At 48.2% G+C, this 19622-nt stretch overlaps 1 protein-coding gene across 1 annotated transcript; it reads right to left on the bottom strand.

Annotated features, from left to right (window-relative positions):
• Positions 1-1505: 1505 nt before the first annotated feature.
• On the bottom strand, positions 1506-18705 carry NFAM1 (NFAT activating protein with ITAM motif 1). The gene is made up of 6 exons (XM_069854986.1): positions 18489-18705; positions 16031-16369; positions 15280-15389; positions 13107-13205; positions 8364-8450; positions 1506-4920 (listed from the first exon to the last, which is right to left on the bottom strand). The coding sequence occupies exons 1-6, from the start codon at positions 18625-18627 to the stop codon at positions 4861-4863; spliced, it is 834 nt and encodes a 277-aa protein (XP_069711087.1). The 5' UTR covers positions 18628-18705; the 3' UTR covers positions 1506-4860.
• Between the last annotated feature and the right edge of the window lie 917 nt (positions 18706-19622).

Genomic DNA, 19622 nt, shown 5'->3' with positions numbered 1-19622 from the left:
CTTCACGCAGCTCAGAGCAATGCAACACAACCCACGTATTTCAAAGAGCTGAAGGAAAAGAGGAGTTCCAGGGGACATTCATTGGCTGGTGAGGAGACAGGTAGCCTCCCAGAAGAGAGCAAATGCCAATTTGTGGGCTGCAGTTGCCCTCCCTTCCTGCCTAAATGGCCCTCGTCTCAGGAGCTGATGACTTGCCCTCCTGTGTCACTTCTCACTGGAATTTGCCCGGTGCTTTGTCCCCACGTGTCTGTGTGGTTGTGGCACCCGTGCTGTGAACCTTGCAGATCCACAACTTGTAAAGCAGCTCAAAGGCCTGGTTATTATTTGTAAAGTACCTGGTAACGTGCTAGTTATGAATAGTAATTTGCACTTCTATTTTCTCATTATCTAAGGCAAACATTTTATCCCTGTCAGTAAGTGGAGACTGGTTTGCCCTAGAATCCAGCAAGAGAAGACACCGAAGGTTCACATTCTCCTCTTCCCTTGGAGATCAGTTAGTCACTGGCACTCTCAGATCTTCTCCTCTTCATGATGCTTCACTGTGGGTAGCACATCTTGACCACTGCAGAATCCCAAAACACAGAAGGAGCGGCATCTGAGCCTTCATCAGCTTCCTGATGCAAAGAAGGGGAGCAGCGTATGCTGCAAAGGATTTTTTTCACCGTTGATACACAGTAAGTTTTCCCAAACTCCAGATAAGATGCCATTTCCAAATGGTGAAAGGACGTGGTGGCAGCTTCCACCCATTCCGACCCAATGATGGTGTCAGCAGCCGCTCTTCTGTACCTAAGGAGCAGCACTGTGCCAAGGTGTTGGCAGGTGATGAAGATATTTCTCCAGACTTCATGGATGTAAAGGAGTGGAACCTGTCCTGACTCCACCTCTTCACAGGTGCTGGTGGCATCTGGGCTATGGCACAGAGTTGTGAGGGGTGCCAGAGGCGCCAGCCCCAGAGGTAGAAGTCATTCGTGGCTGGAGATGTTCTGCCTGGCTGTAGGTGCCCACCTCTGGGAGTCTGTGGTCTGGGAGCTACCAGGGGATCTGGCAGGGGGTTGTGGACAGGCTGGGGACAGGAAAGGAAGCAGAGAGGACCTAGGGCACCATCTGGTGGCTTCACGCACTGCCTTCCCTAAATCCCTGTCTCACAGGGTCACAGTATAGCATGGCCAAGAGCTGAAGAAACACCAGGTCTTTCTAAGAGACAGCCCAGCAGTAAGAAGAAACCCTTGCCCTTGGCCCAGACTCAGGGACCCTCAGGGTACCGCTGGGTGGGACAACAGGGCAAACCGGGAGAGCAATAACCATTTCATTTGGGGGCTGTTCAGTCAAGCACATCCCTTGGTAATGACCCAGCCCTAGCTGGGTCTTCAGACACTATTGCCATACAGACGATTAACGGTAGTGACACCCCTGAGAAGGAAAAAGAAGAGAGGACATAAGCGATGGGGAACACTTTGGACTACAGCATGGACTTGCATTTCATTGTCATTATCCACCACAAAAAGGTCAACGCATAAAGGCAAAATATAGTTGCCGTTTTTCATACAACAGAGCGGTACCCATGCAAGAGCTTCTCTGCTGAAAAGAATGAAACCAACAAACCACTCAAATGCATCCAGTTTTTTGCCTTCTCAAAGTAGGATTTGGCGTAAAGCATTGCCAAGGGCTTGTTTTAAAGGGACCAGGTGGCCTCAGTGTCATCAACATCCTCTGCAGCAACATCAGCCAAAACAACACGACGAGATGATCACGGTGAGAGATGGCATCTCTCAGGACCAAAGGCTCACACCTGGTGGGGAGAGCAAAGGCTCCTACTGGTAACACGGCCCCTCCTTTAGAAAAAGGCAGGCACCGCGTTTAAACCTCACACCATTTGCTTACTTTGACAATGGGTGTCTGCTTCCTTCAAATCCTCAATACAAAGGGATAATTCAGCACCTGGAATCAAGGATTACACCACCATAACCTGAGAGCACCGTGCCGGGGGGAAGCAAGTTGAGCTGTGCCCCTTAGGGACATAGTTTTAAAGAAGAATCCATTCTCAACATTCAGGTTAAAGCAAAGCACATAGAGTAAACACAAGCCGGTCATCACCTCTTAGCTTTGTGGAGCTGGGGGATCCGATCCTTAATTTCCCTCATATTTTTTTCCAATTGCTCAACACATAAAAATGAACTCCTTTCCTCTTGCTAGTATGACTCCTTTTCTGCATCCGTTCTCATAGGCCATGCAGCCAGGTAGGACAAAAAGACCACATGATTGCCTTTTCCCTGAACAAATCTCTGCTCCTGAGTGGCTGCAGCAGTATTATATCACTTATATTTCCTAGTCTCTCCTACTCGGGACTGAAGACATTTCCTCAAACCTCCTTGGAAAACTCCAGGCCATTTAAAAACACCCTTGCTCTCACCGTCTTCTGCTTTGTACCTTTCTCTCTCACACACTCTGATGTGACTGTGGCTGCCCATGGGGAGCAATGAGAAAGAAGTGATATTAGCTTGTAGCTACATAGCTTCAACGCTTCCTTTTTCGCATGCAGCAGTCTTTTACCCGTGCAGAGCACCCCCAAACCCTCAGATCCATTGAAATCAATACAGCAGCTCCCCGAATCTGGCAAGCTTTGGAACACAGCCCAAATCCCCAGGCATGCCCGTGTTCCTTGGAAATTTGGATGCTTTCACTTAATTGATCAGAACCTGGTGCGATGCTTCCAGCACTTCAGCACTGACTGTTCTAGAATAGCCGTTTCTATTCCAAATGCCATTCTTCCTCTCGTGTTTCATTTTAAACAGCTCCAGCTATATAATATACAGAATTGTTCAGGCATAAATGTAAGAAACATACTCCTTAAAAAGGTAACAGAAAGACAAGACAAATCAATTCACTGCAAAGTGAGATCCTTGCCAGGAAATTTCCAGTAGCACCCAGTATTTTTAGCATTTATAACATTTAAAAAGCAAAACACGGAAACTAAGAGGCATTGTTTTGCAAGTTCTCACTTTTCATCTAATCCACCAGCTTCTGCTGAATATTTTATTGCCATACTGCAACATATTTATAATTCATCTCATCATTACTTCAAATTTGTTAAAGAAAGGCATTCTTAGATCTGTACAATCCTCTGTAAATTCTCCCTTGAACACAAATGTTTTCTGGACATCCTAGTGAACACTAAAATTTTGTGCTTCAAAAATATCTATTTATAATTGTTGCAACTACTTCACAAATGGAAAATGGGTCTAATAAGCCACGCTGTCTATTCATTGCTCTTTTGAAATGAATTCCTCAACACCAGGAAGAGCAAAAGCATTTTCCTGTGGTTAAAGAAAGTCCAAATTGCATGTTTGAAATCTCTTCTAATAAAAAGAGCAAAGCAATAAGCGGATTATCTCTTTAAACATAGTATAGGAAGGCTGGAGGCCCCGGAGACATTTTCCATAGCCTCTATCTCTGATGCATAGCAACATTATCTTCAACTAGAGAGGGTCCTATGACCCTGGAGCTCAGTTTTAATTTGATCTTCTTCTTTAAAGAGGCTTCTATGATTCCTCTCAAGTTATGCTGCATATTCTTATTTTGGGTTGGTTTGTTTCGTTGTTATTTTGTTGTTGTTTTTTTTAATCTGAGATAAAACAGCCCCAGCTTTTTGATCCACTGGTTTGATCATGTTTTATGGATATTTAACGTAACCTTCTTCCCTGTCAGAAGTAGAATATGCATCAGCACAAATGGTAGGCAAGTTCCAGCTGACAGGAAAGAGAAGCGCTTAGATGGAGAATTCACCTCTAGGGCCTCCCTCCAGTCATTCTCAGAACTGATCTACCTGGCCAAATAACGTGTGAGGTGAGGGAAAGGAGCCTTATGCCCTTGTTGGGAAACACGGGCCAGCTGAAACGAAGGCAAACTATTGGTTTTGGTGGGGCAGAGGCACCTTGCTTGTTCGCACACAAAATCCCAAGCGGTAACAACGCTCGCCGCCAAGAAGAACAGGAAATGGGGAAGCTTGACTTAAACTTCTCCGGCCCCTGACCCGCTTGGCATACGCACCCCCAGAAAGCCCCCTGTTCCCACCTCCTTGTTGGATTTCCTTGCTCTGGAAGAGGCACTGCCATTGGGACATAGTGCCAGGCAGTGATATTTTCTGTTTTCCTTTTCTCCCTCTTTATCTCTGTTCATGCATCCAGTCCTCATCATATACTGCTGATATTGCTGAAGGGAAAGCTTTTTCTCGGAGTCACTGATTTGAGTCGGCTGAGTACGGTCACAGCAGGCATCTGTGACTAGTTGATGGGATTAGCAGATTATGAGAAAGCATGTTTCACTGTGGGGTTCCTGAGAAAGGAAAAACGGGCAGGTGGATGCTTGGATCTCAGTTAAACTATGCATGAGGGCCTGATGGCCACATCAGGAAAGCTGTGGGCGCAGGATCAGATGGACTGCTGCAGGTCAGGATTGGAAGATCAAGCCAGCAAGCAGGGAGGTCTCTGGGTTGTCCTGTCATTTACAGAGGAACAAGATTTAAGTATTTCAGCCAGGCCAGGCCAGAGAAACCCGCACATATCACATCTGCACCATTTTCAAGACACATGTGAGTACTTGACAAAAGCAGCTTTTCTTTTGTATCAAACTGCCTTGCTGCAAAATAGCTTTGCTGCATCGATGCAGACTGAGCCCGGGTGGGATTTAGGCAGTTGTGTGTTCTCTTGTTAATGAAGGGCCTTCAGATGGAGGCAGGGGTTCAGAAGTCCCTCGTGATTGTGCCCTGAAGTCACCGTGGGTCTTTGCAGAGAACTGGGGATGTAAGAGAGCAGTTCTGCCATACAGGAACATGTCTGGTCACACAGGGTCAGATTTTCCCCGTTAGATATTCTCATACAGTGTATCAGAGGATTCTTCTAGAGTTGCTTGCTTCTTAGGTGTCTGCAGAATGATGAAAAGGAGAAAAAAAGAAATGGAGGAAAATTATTCCAAAGAAGATGAATTAATTCTTAATAAGCAGACACTGATGCTTGTTCTGTTAGAAATGGCTGTAAGTGATCCACCAAAACGGAAGCCACTGCAGTGAGAAATGTTGCTGCACCAGAGATGAATGTGACTAATCCAGCCCAAGGGATAAAGACGGCTCCTTTGCTTGCCACTCTTCCCCCAAAAAGCTGTCAGACGAGGGTGGAGGGGAGGGAAAATTGGACTTGGTGAAAAATAAATCACTTTGGATTCTGTGAGGTAGGAATTCCCTGACCTCTTCAATCCTGTTTCTTCAACAGTTGAGTCTATTCCTCACAACTGTTCCTTGTGCAGACAAGGTGCTGACAGACTGATATTTTAAGCGCTGCATGGCACGGGCCCGCTGTAAGCGAGGTTACACGGCAAGCAGCTGAAATGCCACCGGGTGAATGAAGCCCTACCTACACTAGCATTTTCTCTGCTGCCACCACCAAAGGGAAACATTTTACAAAAGTGCCAAGTACAGGAACTGCCAAAGCCTGTGGGATTAACCCCTGGCTACCCAAGCCAGCTAACAGTCCAGCATGACAGGCCTTATGAGGAGCGGCTGAGAGAGCTGGGGTTGTTTAGCCTGGAGAAGAGGAGGCTGAGGGGAGACCTCATTGCTCTCTACAACTACCTGAAAGGACGTTGTAGAGAGGAGGGAGCTGGCCTCTGCTCCCAAGTGACAGGGGACAGGATGAGAGGGAATGGCCTCAAGCTCCGCCAGGGGAGATTTAGGCTGGACATTAGGAAAAAATTTTTCACAGAAAGGGTCATTGGGCACTGGCAGAAGCTGCCCAGGGAGGTGGTTGATTCACCTTCCCTGGAGGTGTTTAAGGGACGGGTGGACGAGGTGCTGAGGGGCTGGTTTAGTGATTGATGGGAATGGTTGGACTCGATGATCCAGTGAGTCTCTTCCAACCTTGTTATTCTATGATTCTATGAAATGCTCTCGTTTCAGGGGTTTGCTGCCCTGCTTCCCTTTACAGCTCCCCCTTTATGAGCAGTGTTCCACAACACCGGCTGGCATGGACCCTCCACAGAAAAGTCAGCAGTCCCAGATCCTACTCTTAGGGAAAACGTTACATTGTACTGCAGCCGGCTGGAGGATGAGTGTCCTAGGCAGTCACAGCTCACAATGACTGAGAAGGAAGGGAATCATAGAATCATAGAATCAGTTCGGGTTGGAAGGGACCTTGAAGATCATCCAGTTCCACACACACACCACCCCCCCCTACACACACCACACACACACACACACACCCCGCCATGGGCAGGGACACCTCCCACTGGATCATGTTGGTCAAAGCCTCCTCCAACCTGGCCTTGAACAGGCCTCCAACCTGGCCTCTGCTTCGACCTTTACCCCACCCTGGCTGAGGCTACCAATGCCAGAGCCACTCACACGCAGACGCTGCTTTGCTCTGGCTTTGTGCTTTGCTGCTGCTCTGTTTAACAGACCCACTGCCCATCACAGCAGCTATTGGGTGGCATGGGTCACACACAGGGGATTCAGCACTGCCTAGACAGATCTATGGCAGGGAGATGCATCACTGCACCTCATCATCCAGATTGAATCATTTAGAAGGGGGCAGCAGATAAAGGTGTACAGAAGAATAAATAGGACAAAGAAGAAGGATCAGGATCAACTGTTCTCCCTGTCCAACTAGCTCAGAATGTAGCAAGAACACAAAACCGGGGACTTTGTCTTTTCCAGTGCATATGATGCACTGATGTACAAGACAGACTACATCACAGATATATTGAATCATTACGTTGGAAAAGACCTTTGAGATCATCCACTGCAACCGTACCTGTCTGCTACTGAATTATGTCCCCAAGCACCTCATCTACCTGCCTTTTAAACACTTCCAGGTATGGGGACTCCACCACCTCCCTGGGCAGCCCGTGCCGGAGCCTGAGAACCCTTTCTGTGAAGAAATCTTTCCTAAAGTCCAGTCTAAATTTCCCCTGACACAACTCAAGGCCATTCCCTTTTGTCCTATCACCCACCATTTGGGAGAAGAGATTGACCCCCACCTTACTACAACCTCCTTTCAGGTAGTTGTAGAGAGCAATAAGTCTCCCCTCAGCCTCCTTTCCTCCAGGATAAACAACGCCAGTTCCCTCAGCCGCTCCTCATAAGACTTGTTCTCCAGCCCCTTCACTGGTTTCCATCCATCCTTTCCTTCAACAACCATATACCTGATTTTTCTACCACCAGCCACTCTAATGCCACAGCAATAACTGCAGGATGCCAGTGGCCTTGGGACCAGATGGCACAGCAATTAGCTCTGACACAGAGGATTTTAGAGCACCTTTTCCTAAAACATGGGAGTTGTGAAAATGCCTCAGGCTCTGGAAAATACTGTCCTTCATGAAACAGAGAGATGGTGCCAGCTGAACCTGGTGCCATGCTCCACGCTGCATAGGCAACCTGGGGAACTATCCCTGATAGGACATCAGTGGAAGGAAGCAGGAGACATTTTCAGGAACATTTTCCAATATTAGAAGAGTGAATATATTTTTTAAGAGGCTAAGAGGTCTGGAGAGAAAGAGAACAACAGAGTTCCGAGGACAGGAAGGAAGTGTTCCCTGAGGTGCCTTATAAAAGTTTCATTCCTGTGAAACAGCTGATGCCTGCCAAAGGCAGGGTAGAGGGGTGTACGGGCCTCTGGTCTGCTTCGTGTGGTCCCCCCAGCTGATCTACATCTACATATTCTAAGTAGCTGCTCCTTTCACTACCATTCACTTCCTTGTCTCTAACTCGCAACTGCCAGCCCATCAAGAAGATCTGAGCCCAAAATGTACCCACGCTACCTTTTCCTGAGCCTCAGAACTGACAGAGACTGTTTCAGCCCAGCCTCGGTTCAGACCACCTTGCCTTTTGCTATCATGAAATAACTCTCTCTGTCTCTTAATGCCAGTGAGAGCAAAGCTGTGTCCAGGGTCTGCCCCCGATTCTCAGATTCCTCTATGCTGAGGACTTCTCAGCTGCCCAAGTAATCTGGAAAAGTTAACAGCGGAGCCTGCACTTGGCCAACTCTCCATGAATGTCCATCGTGTTCAGAAGGAGCAGCGATACCTAACTGTTCAATGCCTTTCATCGTATGTCATAAGGCAAAGCATCCGCGTGAAACCAGGACTGCCAGAATGGGTAGGGCTGCAGGAGTGAGGGTTCTGCCGAAAGACAGAAGTCAGGTTACAAGTGCAGCCCAGCTGGTGAGTGGATGCCACGTCTCTTTTTCTCCTTTTGATGGAACTGGAAGTGGGGAAAGAGCTTCTGACTGCTGGGGCCATCATGACTCTGTGGGTTTTCTTTCCCCACATGCTCAGTGCGCAAGGGAACTCTCCAAGAAGAGGGCCCCAGTCCTTACCTTCCCTGGAGGATTCCTTCCCGGTGATGGGTTGTTTGTGTTGTCCTCGAGGATAGAATAGACATCAATTTGCTGCACATCCAGACTCTGCACGGGGAAGAGAGAAAAGAGCAGGGGTCAAATCAGGTTTAAGACAACTAATTGCCCACTGAGTTGTTCCTCAACTTATGCCTGGCAATTTTAAGGTTCTTGATCTGAACTTGGGCAAGAAGAACATCCTTTTCCCCTGTAATCTTTACACTGCAGTTGCATCATCTTCCTTTTTCAGGCTCACAGAGACAGGCTTTTACCCTCTGCAAGTCAGTGGTGAGGAATGCCAATGACCCTGTCTCCCTTCACTCCATATTGTCCTGGGACACAGAATAAAGACCCCTCTGCCTCTCAGAAAGACATGAAAGGATATTGTGCACCATGAGGACCACAAATAACAGGCAGTGCTCTGGATTGCCCAAGACTGTTTAGGCACCTGACACCCACAAGCTCTTGCTCATGGTTATTCTGGGCACACAAAGGTGAGAAGATAGTTGAGGCTGAAGGTCCTGAAGCTCAGAAAGTGTCAAAAATTGGAAGCCCTACATTAGGCATGATTTCTATCTATTGTTTGGGTTTTTTTTCCAAGTCAGAACTCTCTTTTCCTCTTAGAGTGAGAAAGAATAATAAAAAAAATCAATACACTCCCAGGCCTTCAAACCTGCCTGTGGTCCCACACAGCTACGCAGAGAAACACACAAGCGCCCTACATGTGTATGCACCTGCTGGTCCCCCAGGTAATTGTGTCACGGGAGATGCATGTCAGTTTGAGTGATGTTCCAGATCTGCCTGAAGGATCAAACACAACAATCAGGAGGACTTTTCCATGTGTGTTTCAAGGATGACAGCAGGTTGCCAAGGTGTCTGTTTCTCTGGCAACAGGAAGATGGGAGGAGCTCTGGCCGCAAGAGGGGCAGATGGTATTAGTGGAAAGACTGCAAAGGGAGCCAGATGCCCTGCAACACAGTGAGGAAGATGAGCAAAAACATGGAAGCTTGGTGCTGGGGCTGCCAATCACCTGAACCCCCATCATTTCATCTGGAGTTGCACACGCTCAGCATCTTTTGGTACCATGGCAGTGGGACGGCGCATTGAACAGGCCAGATGATGGAGGAACAGCATTTGGGAGCAGAGCTTGGAAGAAACAGGCACTCAGACAGGAGGGGCCCCGCAGTGAATGGAGCACCACACGGGTCTCCCTTTCTCACTTCTCCTCTGGGAACAGCCAAATTATTTCACCTGTCTGCTTCCCACTCCCAACGACCCACTTGCCTCCACAGACATTCCCAACTACTCATACGTGCACATGCATACACAGGAAATCCCATTTCCCCATCCTCATTTTCAATTCTCTTTGTGATGCTCGCAGTGAGGACTTCATCCCACAAGCTGCACTCCCAACAGCCTGGCTCCATGTCCCCTCGGCAGGACAAGCAGCCTTGTTTACTGCTCCAGTCTGAAGCCACTAGCAAGCAAGAAGGATCCTTTTGGTGTTAAATCTCTAAAAAAGATTCCCTCCCTCCATAAGCCCCCTTCCCATGGGGGCTGGTGACAAGGCTTGCCCTTTGCTGGACAGTTGGAAAGCTGGTGTCTCCAACCACCATTTGCAAATTAATTACTTTTACTCGGTCACTGACCACCTGCTACTGTCACAGTGGAGGCACCCAAGCCTCTCTCCTCCCCTCTGGCAGATGCCTTCCCATCCCTGAGCAGCCTCCCTGTCTCCCGTGCACCAGGAAAAGCTCCTGTGCTCTGGAACATGCCTGCACTGCAGGAGTTCTGGTTTTGTGCTCAAAAAAAAGCTTGTTTGAAATGTAAAGCAGATGAAGCGAGTCCTTTGGATTGTTATTTCCAAGCTGCTCGTTAACTAGGCAGCTAAGCTGGAAAGAAGAGGAAAATACAGGTTCGGGTCTGGGCAGCGCGGTGCAGCAGAGCCGCTCCACAGCTGCAGGAGGACACTGAGGTCTAGGAACACCTGGCAGTGTGGTGGGAACAAAGTGGGTGCCCAGCTGCCTCCTCCCCCTTGATACCAGGGCTTTTTGCTACTTGCTGCCACCGTTGGGGACCACAAGGCAAATGGTGGCAGCTGGAAGAGCTAGCGGGGAAGGCATTTGCTCCTAGGGATACTCAGCATCCCATTCCTTTGATAGGAATGGTTGGACTCGATGATCCGGTGGGTCTCTTCCAACCTGGTTATTCTATGATTCTATGATTCGGCAGGACGGCTTTGCAGAAGGTCTGCTAGGACCCTTCCCACACCAGGGGTGGGTCTTGCGGCTGTGTAGGATAACACAGAGCATTTAATGAGCTGTGCCAACCAGTTCCAAGCCCTTACTTCGATGTTCAATGCTGCCTCCTATTGCTCCTGCTCCCAGCTCCAGGCCTGCAAGGACACTGTGGTTCCCTGACCTGTCTTTTTCCAGCCTCTGACCTCTTGCTTTCCCCCACAGACAGCACATCTGGCACGTGCTGGCTTCCTGTCTCGTCCCCTAATCTCTGACCTCCTTCTTTATCTCATCACTTGGAGTTACTTCGCTCTCGTCCTTCCCTTTTCCTTGCCTTAGCTTGCCCCAGTGCTGACCACAGATTTCTGCCTTCCCCGCAAATTAAGCACTGAGCATTCGACACCTGATTTAACACCAAGAGGTTTTCACAATCCACTTAATTTCAAATATAGTTTTCAGTGCTAGGTTTACACCGTGCAGGGTTCCAACAACGTCAGACAACAGGGCAGCAGAGTCACCTTTCAAGGGAAATAAGATTTGCTGACATTCCACTCTCACCTGTCCCAAGAGCCCATCCAATGCGGGGTCTCCATCCCACAGCTCTCGCCCTCTCTCTTCCATTTACTTCCCTGTTACCCCTTTCAGCCCCGTGCTCCCCGTGCGATGTCTGCTCTGCGATGGGAGTTGCTGTTTCATGCCTGAATGAGTCACCCCGCAGCAGCTGCTCCGCGAGAAGCAGCTCCAGCGGGCAGGCTGGTGCCCTCAGCACACACGAGGCGGTCAGAGGCTGCTTGCAGCTCTGCCAAAGAGCCACCTGCCCTGCACCGGGGGCTGGCCAAGAGCCCCGTGCAGCTGGCGTGTGGCGAGCAGGCTCTGGGGGAAGGATGCCTTGGCCAGGTCCATGGGACTCCTGCGAGCAGAGGGGCTCAGCCAGCTCCCTGGACTCCCTGTGCCTAAGGCTGGCTGTTCTGGCTTGCTGTATTAGCCTTAGTGGGGCCTCCTGAACAGAACAACATGATGAAACATGTAATTAAGATGGAGCTAAGGATGCATGACGAGGCCGACTGAGCGAGAAATGGATTTGATTTTTTTTTTTTTGTCTCCTTGCAGAAATCATCCACTTCAGCAGGAAACCACCCGTTTGGGTTTTTATAAGCCTGAATTAAAAAGAAATTACTTGATACAAATGAAAAGGTTTATAACCCGCAACCTCCTTCACACAAAGCAGTGGTTTTTGCCGAGAATAAACGTATCACACACAATATATACTGCTTTGTTTTAAACTTCAGCTTCAAAAATTAAAGTGCCACAAAACGGTGCCATCTCACCTGCGAAGCAAGAATGAGAAGGGAGCAGACCAATCCTCTTTTTTGTATCTGGGCCCTACTAGGGCTCCTGCCTCCTTGGCAGAGCTTTGCTCCTCTCTGTTGTACATTCTCCAGAGCTTCATTTTGTTTAGTTTAAATGATTAATGCAGCAGAGCTTACAGGTTTTCCTCAGAGATGCTTTTCCAGCCCTTACATGCCTTGCAGTCAGAAAGTTTTCCTAATATTCAGGCAACATCCTTCTCTACACACTTTCATTTTATTCCTCCTCGTCTTTCCCAGATATCACAGCGTAGAAAAAACAAACCCTTCCTTTCTCAGTAGAGCAGCCCTTCCATGGGAGTAAAAGGAGAAAAGGAATCAATTTGAAATGGATCTGGATGGGTCGTAAATGGGATTAGGGGTCACAGCTCCTTGAGGTAGCTGGGGTCTGGGCCTGACATTTCAGGAGAGCCACTCCAATCCTATTACCTATGATGCTGCTGCTACTGGGCTCAGGGAGTGGGAGCAGTAGGCATTCTCCAGTTTGGGAAATGGAAAAAGGACATCCTGTGCGATGAAAAGAGAAATGTTCCAAAAAAGAGATTCCGTTCACTTTCTTCCTGCCCATTTTCCCCCCGAGAGCAAGTCAGTCTGCTCAGGACCGCAGAGGTCCGTGACACTGGCACCAGCGAAGGTGTTACAGCAGGAGCTCAAAACAGCTGAGATTGTTGTGCACTTCCCTCTGCTCCTTTCCCAGGCCATCATTCTCCAGCTGAGGTGGATATCTCCTTGACACGTTCTACAGTACAATCTACTGAGATCTACAGATCTCAGGGAGCTGAGATCCTTCCTGACTTTCGGAGACCCTGCTACCCCTACCATCAGGAACCCTCTCTGGCCCCACACTGGCAGAGGTGTGGAGCAGCAGGGCACGGTGCAAGGCTTTGGCACTGGGGAGGTGATGAGCGGGACTACGATGGAGACACACAACATGCGTGGTCCAGGGAGGAGCTAAGGAGGGCAGAGCAGAGGGGCAAGGTCACCCACACCAGGCTCGTATGCAGGTATTGCTTATGCTTCACATCACGAGGCTGGCGTTGTCTATACCTTGGCTGGGCAGGGAAAGGAAGGGTTGTACCATGACGCAGACAGAAGGAATGGAGGGTGATTCTGGTACTCACATCGTAGACAGGAGGTGGTGGTGGGTTGGCTGAAGGGGGCTGCGCTTCCACTTTCTTCTGTCTCAGGATATTTAGCTGGTTCCTTCTAGGGCACAACACCTGATGAGGATAAGACACCAAATGACACATTTGGAGAAAACAACATCTCCCCAAAAATGAACACAAATGTTGTGTCAGAGCCAGGTGTTCACACACCCCCTGAGTGCTTCCACAGCTGAGGGCTGGCACTCTGCACAACGCAGGCCAGTCCCTTTGCACACCACAGGGTAGTACCGAGGAATCTGACGGCTTACAGCGATGCAGTGGAAAGAAGTGAGCTCCATGCATACACAAAAATCACTTCCACCACTGAAACTTAGCTGGACAGAAAGTGTAAGCATTTAACAGCACACAGCAGAGCTGTAGGACAGGGAGTAAAGCAGGACCCTGTTCAAAGTGTGTGGGGGAGTTTCAGAGAGGCAAAACGCAGTGACTTTTGTCAGGACTTTTCTGGGAAGCTTTTGTTAATAGGTAGAGTCTAGAGAAGAGCGCCAGATGACCATTAATGATGACATACAGTCAGTGGTACACCAATGTGCAAGTCCAGCATGGAGTTGAAGGAAGAAGGTCTCTTCCTCTGAAACGTTTCTTGCATCGGATGAGTTCTTGAACGTGCCCCACTCATGCACAGGTAAGGGTTAGCCCTGCTCAGCAAGCAAGAGAGGAGACAGAAAAGGCAGAATGCTTTGCTAAGATCTCTGTTCTAATTCGGAAAGAAGTGGGATGATTATATTCACATCACATGAAAACGATGAACTGCTTTCCAGTCCATTAGTAACTAAGGAGGATGCTAAATAGCTTCTCTTAAAGATAAACATTTTTAAACCAGCAGGTCTGAGCAAGCTGTGGTGAGAAATATGGGCTGCGTTCTGCAGGAGGGCAAATGTAATGACTGCACAATCTCTTCAGGTCCCAAGGAGAGCCTGTAGGTCCGAGACTTGCTGGCCCACCTCAAAACCTAGAGGTGCCAATCAGCAAGTCGTGACAATGCCTCCCTCCTCATCCCCATGGAGACACTGTCTAGGCAAGCAGAGATGGGGGCTGTCTCCAGCCTAGTCACTCTGCTGCTTATACTCCTTCCCCCTCCATCAGACTGCCTGCGAGGCAAGTCTCACGAGATTAGCAGGTCTGCCAACTGCTGCCATTCTGTTCTCAGCCTCATGATCTCTGACTGCGTGTGCTGAAGCCTGATGCTTCTTTGAGTCACAGGGCTGTAGCAGCAGCACAGCTTCCACCCAGCAATACGTGCAGAGAGTCTGCGGTCATGGTGGCAGAGAGCAGGTTGAAAAAGTAAATAAAGGGGATGTTCTACCTAGCGAAGAACAATCCCCGAATTACGTTCTAAAAAGACAACATTTTTTTTTAAAGCCAGCTGTGAGAGCTCTGGAAGAATGCAGAGGATGCTGTTTGGAATGCCTGAGGGTGGCAGTAATAGGAGCAGCAGGTTTTCCCCAAACAACAGGGATTCCAGTATCACAACTCTGGATTTTTTCCCGCAGAATCCCTGTCTTTCAGCTCTACTTTTGGCTTTTCTTCTCCTGCTCTCTACACCCTTTCTTTCCCACTCCTGGTTTCCCGTTTGCCCTCAGCTGCTGCCTCCCAGCTTCCATTTCCTTACCCAGCTGGTCCCAACCTGTGCCACTGGTCTGCTCACCCGAGGGGCCCTCTCAGTCCAATCTCAACATCCTCCGTCAAGCTCCAGTACTTTCTCCCTCCAGATTCCAGACAACTGAGCTGCCAAATTGACAAGAGCCACGACTGAACATGCACAAACTGCAGTTTCCCAAAGACCCATCACTAGGCTACATCTCCTTGAATATTCTCAGGGCCAGCACGCTGCTAGCGTGACTTCTTGCCCTGTGTCAGATCCTCGCTTTACAGCAGAGCACGCTGAAATCAAAATAATTATCAGATATTTTTTTTTTAATGGGCAAATCAATGACTTGTTTTGTCTTTCCTGCAATCTTTTTTCTCAGAGAGACTGAACTTAAAAAAAGAAAATAAATCTAGGGCAGACACCCAGCATGGAAAATTTCAACATGGGGACTTCCAATCCAGCCAAGTCAGAAGAAAGTGAAACAGATTCCCAGAATGGGTTGTGTCAAGTATTGCATTTTATTTGCTTATAACTTGCCTTTCTTTTCCACAGGAGCAGAGCTGTTGCAGTCATGCTCAATGCAGCAAGAAGAACAGTAAAGGTAATGAGGATTTCCCATCCATGAGAGGTCTCTACATACCCTGTACCTGTCAAAAATGAAGGCAAAAGATTCACGGTGTGAGTGGAAGTTACAATCCTGCTTCTTTTTAACCCTGGAAAGAGCCTTGAGCGAGCTAAAATAAAGAAGCAGTGCAGAATACAGCGGCACAGATGCACACACCCTTCAAAACCTTCTCTGACTGAACAGAGAGCCGGGTGCATCTGAAGAATCACGCAAAAGGGACAGGGTATAAGCAGCTGCACTTCATATAGATTAGAGCAAGGTGACATAGCTATGAGAGCCAAGAAGGGTGGTAGGTAGAGGCTGGCAAATGTCTTCAGTGGTGGGGACAGAAAGACAGATGGTGGAAAGCACGCAGGTCACACAAGCTAGCAGGGTGTGTACTACAAGCACCCTCTGACCAGTGGAGCAAAGCACTTTCACCCTGACTATTTGCATTCACACTTTCTAGGAAGTTTTTCATATCCAGTAACGTAAGCCAGGCAGCAACGTGCACCTCCTTATCACTTTTCTTTAACACTCCTCTTATTATGATGTGAAGCTCTCCCTTGCTTTGCAGTTTGTGCCACCAACCCACATGGAAAAGGGAGAGCAAAGACCATCTTTTCATAACCAGATCCAGCTGATTTTCAGCTCCCTGCCCTTCCTTTCTAGTTGTTCACTTACCTCTAGCAAGGATAAACACTCCCTTTCCCATTTTCTGGATGCTGTTCCATTTGACTGTGCAGTAGTATGTGCCAGTAGAAGAGGTGTCGTGAAGTGGCGTGACTCTGTAGTCGTAAGGTATGGTGGCAGTGTGATTCTCTTTTCCAGAAGGGATGTCTACATTTTCCGACCTACTATAGATGGATGTATTCTGGCCCCGTGAATTAATCCAGTAATAGAAGATTGAAAATGTGGTGTATTTTGGCATGTAAGGGAAGATTACTTGACATGGGATGGATATTCCTTCTGTGAGCAGTGCAACCTGGATCGGAGGTTTCTGCTGTACGTCGACACTTCCCCCTGTAAGGGTAACAAGCATTAGTAGCCACCTAACATTACTTTAAGTCAGGAGATGACTGCCCCAGAGACAGGATCACACGGTGATCCATACGTCAGGAAGCGCGCCCGTAGCACGGAACGCTGGCCCTTGTCAGAAACAGAGTGATTCAGAACACGTGCTCTGTGTGATCTGCCACATCTCTGAGGTAATTGCTGTGTGATTTGCGATAGCCTGTTGCATTCAGAGGCTTCCCCTTTTCCCTTGTGAGCTCCTCCGTACAACGCCAGCACGCAGAAAGACAGGAAATGAAGCGGGCAGTGAACTGATTTTGCAGTGGTGTGAGACTTTTTACAGAGGATGAATAGAAAGCAATTTTCCAAGACAAACACTAGCTGGACATCTTCTGTAACTCCCAAATTACAAATCTCTGCTTGGGCATCTACATGCGGCCACGTGTTGACTCTGCACCAGCGATGGTGCTGGGTGCGAGCAGGTGTCGGTGGTGGGGCTGTGTTTCTGAAGCATGGGAGAGGAAGGAAATTGCATATTCTACACGGGGATGGCACCGGGGTCATGAGAAATAAGACACAGCTTAATCACTCCAAATGTTTGCTGCTGTTCATGGGCAGCACTCGATGCTAGATAGGGGAACTAGCTGCAGAAAACTGCAGATCTTGCGCATCTATCCGTGATAGTATCTCAGGCAGGGAGATGTGAGATTTTGCTCTTCATTGTTCTTCCCTCCTTACATAGACAGGGCTGCTGAAAGTCATCTATCACTGCAATTCAGTAGACAATGATGATGGGAATTACAAGAGAGGACGAATAAGCACAGATGGGGAACCACCGCGTAGTTGGCTCCCTGTTTTGTTTAATCAAAAATTTAAAAAGCGAAGAGTGAGCCACGCGCTGGTAAGGAGCCTGGGGTATAGGACCTCTTTGGCTTGCCCGCCACATCTGGGTTCAACATCAGACAGTCTCTGTATCTGCTTGTTTGGCAGCTGACATAACACCATATACAAAGGAACTTAAGAGGCGGCCCCTGCAAACCACTGTTGTCTTTAAAAAAAGGGAACTGGAAACTTATACCTAAGTCTTCTTTAAAAATGAAGGCTTCTTTCAGAGACATGAAAATAGAAGGGGAAAAAAAAGCAGAGAGAGAAAGCAGGGGCTGGGAAGGCTTTTCCATTCATGCTTTTGATGGGATTCCCTGGGGTTCTGCATCTATGAACAGGCTCATAACAAGGCATTAAAGCTGTCCCAGAGCACAGCCAGGCTTGCTTTCCTGTCATCATGCACTAACGCTGCATCGCAACAGCAGCATCACCTCTGCACAGCGGGACTCGGCATCGGAAAAGGCAACTCAGACTTAGGGCTGCTGAATGCTGAGCACTGAGGAAGCACTGGGGAGGGGGGGCAATAGGTAAAGGCTGGGGGGGCACGGCTGCTGTCCAGAAAATACTGCTGGGAAGTAACATCTGTTAAGGAAAATCCTGTGCAGGTGACACAGCCAGGGACAATAGCCTGAGAGCAAAGAAGAGCTTAGGTTACATGACTAAAAAAGGGTTTCTAGCTGTAAAAGCAGCTGAGATATAGCACGGTCCTAAGGGATGTGCTCATTCATTGTGAGGGGATGGTCCTGGGTACGCTAGATACAAATATTATGGAAAGAAGACAACAGAAAATCCTGCAGACACTGCGGGAGTGATAACCCAAGCGGTCTCTTCTGGGCCTTATTTTCTAAAATCATTCATCATTCATCATCCTTCTCCTCATCTCTACCCAGCAGAACACACATGAATATAGTTTTCTATACAAGACATAGCTAAGCACTGCTGTAACAAAACAGGAAAGATCCATCTCCTTACAGTATCCCAGGAGCCATTAGCTCGAGAAGAACATGCCAGGGAAAAAGCCAAACCGATTTATTTAGGTTATCTAACCCTTCTCCCATGTTCCTCCTTTTTTGAGGATTCTCTCTCTCAGCTTTGAAATGCTTAAAAGATAGAAATAGCAGCAGCGTGCAAATTCCTAGAGGGGATCTCTGGAAATTAGCAAAAGATAGCAGCTGGAAATGCTCTAATATGAACAAACGTGAGAGTAAACAAAAGGAATAGAAAAAAAAATGGGTTTTTTTACCTCCACACTGAAGCAACCAAAGAAACAGGAAGATGACTTTTAGATTAGAGGCCCTCGTGGGGGTCAAGGGCTGTTGGAAAGCAACCAGACACGAAGATCCAAAAGGCAAAAGAGATGGGGCTTTGTCAGGTATTTCCATGCCCGGGCAGCTGTTTGATCCCCTCTTGTTTGCAAAGAGATGGGCAGGGTGGACACACACTGCTTTCGGCAAGCTGTTCCTGGCAGATACAGGCTCTTCTGCTTTTCAGTCAGACTCCTCCCCGCATGGGGGTTCCTGTCTCTCTACTGTTACGATGGTGTTACACCTAACAGAGGGTGTGCAAAGGTCAGACCATGAGCTCTTTAACGCATGGAGCCTTGTCTGCCAATGACTGTAAAATATCACACGCGCTGCAGCACCTCTGCTATGAGGACAGGTTGAGAGAGTTGGGGTTGTTCAGCCTGGAGAAGAGAAGGCTCTAGGGAGACCTTATAGTGACCTTCCAGTACCCAAAGGGGCTACAAGAAAGCTGGGTAGGGATTTTTTACAAGGGCATAGAGTGACAGGACCAGGAGGAATGGCTTTAAATCGGAAGGGGGAAGATTTAGGTCAGACATTAGGAAGAAATTCTTCATGATGAGGGTGATGAGACACCAGCACAGGTTGCCCAGGGACGCTGTGGCTGCCCCATCCCTGGAGGTGTTCAAGGCCAGGTTGCATGGAGCATTGGGCAGCCTGGTCTGGTTTGAAGTGTCCCTGCCCATGGCAGGGGGCTTGGAACTGGATGGTCTTTAAGGTCCCTTCTAACCCAAACCATTCTATGGTTTAAAGCAAACTTTGTCACCTTCCACAGTGACTGAAGCCCTGTGTTGGAACATGGAAAAAAAAAGTTCTTTGATTGATGCAGATCAAGGCCATTTGAGGTGAACATGGTCAAATTCAGGGAAGATTCAACTGGCTCTGGAGCAACAGACAAGTTTAAAAGTGGCACAGTGGGATTTTTTACCATAATTTTGCTGGTTTGGAACAGCCATTCCTGATTTTCACACCGCATGGACCATCCAGGTTTTGGGATAAGGGCACCTTACTTCAAATTGTCTTAATCAAGTGCTTTGTTCCCATGGGGAATCTGCTGAGCAGTGCCTGAGGGTGCA

The sequence above is a fragment of the Phaenicophaeus curvirostris genome, chromosome 1, assembly GCF_032191515.1.
Source record: "Phaenicophaeus curvirostris isolate KB17595 chromosome 1, BPBGC_Pcur_1.0, whole genome shotgun sequence".
NCBI lineage: Eukaryota > Metazoa > Chordata > Aves > Cuculiformes > Cuculidae > Phaenicophaeus > Phaenicophaeus curvirostris.
This window is presented reverse-complemented; position numbering and strand designations above follow the sequence as displayed.